Below are 2,867 nucleotides of genomic sequence, written 5' to 3'. Positions count from 1 at the left end.
GGGGCGCGGGACGGTTGAGGCCGCCGGAGGAGGACGGAGGGCTGGGTTTCTGGACGCTGGGGCGTAAGGCGGGTGCGTTCCTCGTTTCTACCTCCAGTTGCCTTTTCGCAGGCCTGGCTGAATGAAAAGTTTGCTCCAGAGCTGCTGGAGAGCAAACCGGAGATCATCGAGTGTGTGGTGGAGCAGCTGGACCACATGGTAGGTTGTGCTGGGCTCGGGGGTGGTGCAGGCAGGCCCCAGGTGTGCTTGGGTCCTTCTGGGCTTGTCAGGATCGCCTGCTCCTCTGTCCCTGAGTTAAGGCTGTTCTGAGCACCTTCTCTGAGTTTGTCTTGGAGAGGGGACTGGGAGGAAATAGCGTGATTTGTGTCTGGTTTTGTGGAGCCTATGTACAAAACCCATCTTCCTCGCTGTTTCTTGTCTGGCGTTTCAACTGTTTAATTTCTCTTTGCCTTTCCTTGCAGGAGGCAAACCTGAAACGGGCAAAGAGAGGAGACTTGAAGGTCAGCATTCACCGCATGGAGATTGAAAGGATCCGTTATGTGCTCAGCAGCTACTTGCGATGTAGGCTTGTGAAGGTAACACTTGCTTTTGCTGTCCAGGAGGTGAAAAAAGGTGACTTCAGGAGTGCCTTTTAGCCATACAAGGCCTCCTGCTTCAGCGAGGCACTTGGTTAAAGCATGCCTCCTCCGTGTCCTCCAAAGTGCAACCCAGAGGAATTCATTCCTTGGCCACGCTTTTCTGTTGTGCTGGAAGAGGATCACAGCATTGCTGTCAGTGTTTTCTTACCTCACGTAAGGATGCCACAGTTGAGTGCTTGCATGTTCTGCCTGGGTCCTACCATGTTCATGCGTGATTGTGCAGCTTGGAGACCCCCTGGCCACATCACTTTATTTGGGCAGTCCGGTGGCTGCTGTGTGCAGCTGTACAGCAGCAGGAGCCCCTGGGAGGGGTGGGATGGTGGGCACTGAAGTACTGAGAGGCCTGTGTCAGTCTTTGGGATTTTCTTTCAATATCAGATAGAGAAGTTTTTTCCCCATGTCCTGGAGAAGGAGAAGTCTCGAGCTGAAGGGGAGCCTTCCATTCTGTCACCAGAGGAGTTTGCTTTTGCTAAAGAGTGAGTATGTTTTGTATGCATCTCCCTCCCTTTTTGTGGGTTATAGAACTCGCCCCTCTGTTACGCTGAACAGGTCTTGAGACTGTTAAACTTGTCAGGTTTGCAGTGAGAATCACAGGTTTTACCAGGAGGCTTCTTTACGGACAAGGAAAGAGCTGAAAATAAAATAACTTTGGTAACTCTGAGGCAGTTATCAGGGCAAACCACTGGGGTTGTCTCTGGCCATGCCGGTGGCACCAGGATGTCACTTGCTGGTGTTTTGAGTCAATTCTCCCTCTGCAAATTTGTGTTTGATTAAACCAGTAAATGCTCCCATGATTTGTTTCAGGTACATGGCAAACACAGAGACTTACCTGAAAAATGTGGCTCTAAAGCACATGCCGCCCAACCTGCAGAAAGTGTCCCTCCTGAAATCAGGTGAGTGTGTCCAGACTGCAGCGGAGTCTGAAAATCACAGCAGTGGGGTCGTGCTCCCCTCAGCTGGGCAGGGGGGTCTGGTGTTCCCATGCTGGCCGAAGGCTCGCTGTCCCTTGCACCGCTCCATCAGCTCGGTCTCGGCAGCGTACGCCATTGCTGAGCTCGTGCTGTCACTCCCTTGCCTGCAGTTCCGAAGCCCAACCTGGACTCGTTTGTGTTCCTGCGGGTGCTGGAGCGGCAGGAAAACATCCTGGTAGAGCCAGAGACGGATGAGCAGAGGTAGGACACCTTCCTGGGAGCGCAGGCCCACCAGCCCTCTGGGCGGCGTGGGTTGGAGCGGGCAGGGGCGGCTGAGCTCTGTCCGTCCCACAGGGAGTTCAGCATTGACCTGGAGGAGGGCTCGCAGCACCTGATCCGCTACAGGGCCGTGGCGCCGCTGGTGGCCTCGGGAGCCGTGCAGCTCATATGAGCCGAGCGGTGAGTGCGGGGCCGGAGGTGGTGGACGCAGGGGTGGCGTGGAGGGTCCCCTCAGTGTCTTGGCCGGGCAGCTCTGCCCTTTGAAGTGCACAAGTGAACCATGGGGACACGGGGACATCGTCGCCCCGCAGCGCACTGCACCCCAATGGCTTGTGATGTGCTTGGAGTACAGCCAGGCTCAAGTCCCTGGTGCTCCCCAGCGAGGGGAGTTGTGTCATAGCGCTGCCCCAAACAGGGCTCTGCAGCCTCAGCTCAGGCCGGTTGACATCCCGAAGGAGGGACGGGTGCAGCTGCTGCTGCCCCCAGCCCCCGGGCGGTCCGTTTTGGTCTGGCAGCAGGCATGGCCAGAGCACATCCGTCCTAAAGGCCAACGCAGCCCTTGTACGTAGCAGGGTGCTCATTTTATACCTGCAGCTGTGCATGCGTTCCTGTTCCAGCTCAGCGCTGCTCTCTGAATGAGGCTGTCGGGTGGAAACTAACTGACCAAACGCTGTGGCAACCAGCTGTGTACGCTGCACTTCCCCCATCAGCTCTGATCCCGCCACAGGCTCTGTGGATATTGTGCAAGTGGCCAATTGCTCTGAGGTGAGCTTGGGGACACTTCTGCACTGTCTTTGCCACATGGTCCATTAAGCAAAAAACACCATACAGAGAGGTATTTGCTGGCAGAGCAGATTTTGGCTCTTGCAGAAGAAGCAGGGAGGACTGGGAGCACGTTAAAGGGGGAAACTGCAGCTCAGAGCAAAGGGATTGTCATGGGCGAGCAGGGAGGAGCCATAGGGTCCTGCTGGGGTGCTCAGCACCAGCTCAGCACCTGCAGAGTTTACCAGGTTTGTTCCCTGTGTCATTCTGACAACAT

The 2,867-nt window shown here is 55.8% G+C and overlaps 1 protein-coding gene across 1 annotated transcript; it reads left to right on the top strand.

Annotated features, from left to right (window-relative positions):
* Positions 1–111: 111 nt before the first annotated feature.
* GINS4 (GINS complex subunit 4 (Sld5 homolog)) lies at positions 112–2,012 on the top strand (the record flags this gene model as incomplete). Its single annotated transcript, XM_010194115.1, has 6 exons — positions 112–198; positions 462–575; positions 1,017–1,114; positions 1,443–1,531; positions 1,720–1,810; positions 1,904–2,012. Coding segments are annotated over 6 exons (576 nt in total), but the record flags the coding sequence as incomplete, so codon positions are not given.
* Positions 2,013–2,867: the final 855 nt, after the last annotated feature.

Source organism: Mesitornis unicolor, unplaced genomic scaffold, assembly GCF_000695765.1.
Source record: "Mesitornis unicolor isolate BGI_N332 unplaced genomic scaffold, ASM69576v1 scaffold42591, whole genome shotgun sequence".
NCBI lineage: Eukaryota > Metazoa > Chordata > Aves > Mesitornithiformes > Mesitornithidae > Mesitornis > Mesitornis unicolor.
Note: the sequence above shows the minus strand (reverse complement) of the source record. Positions and strands in the feature narration are given on the sequence as shown.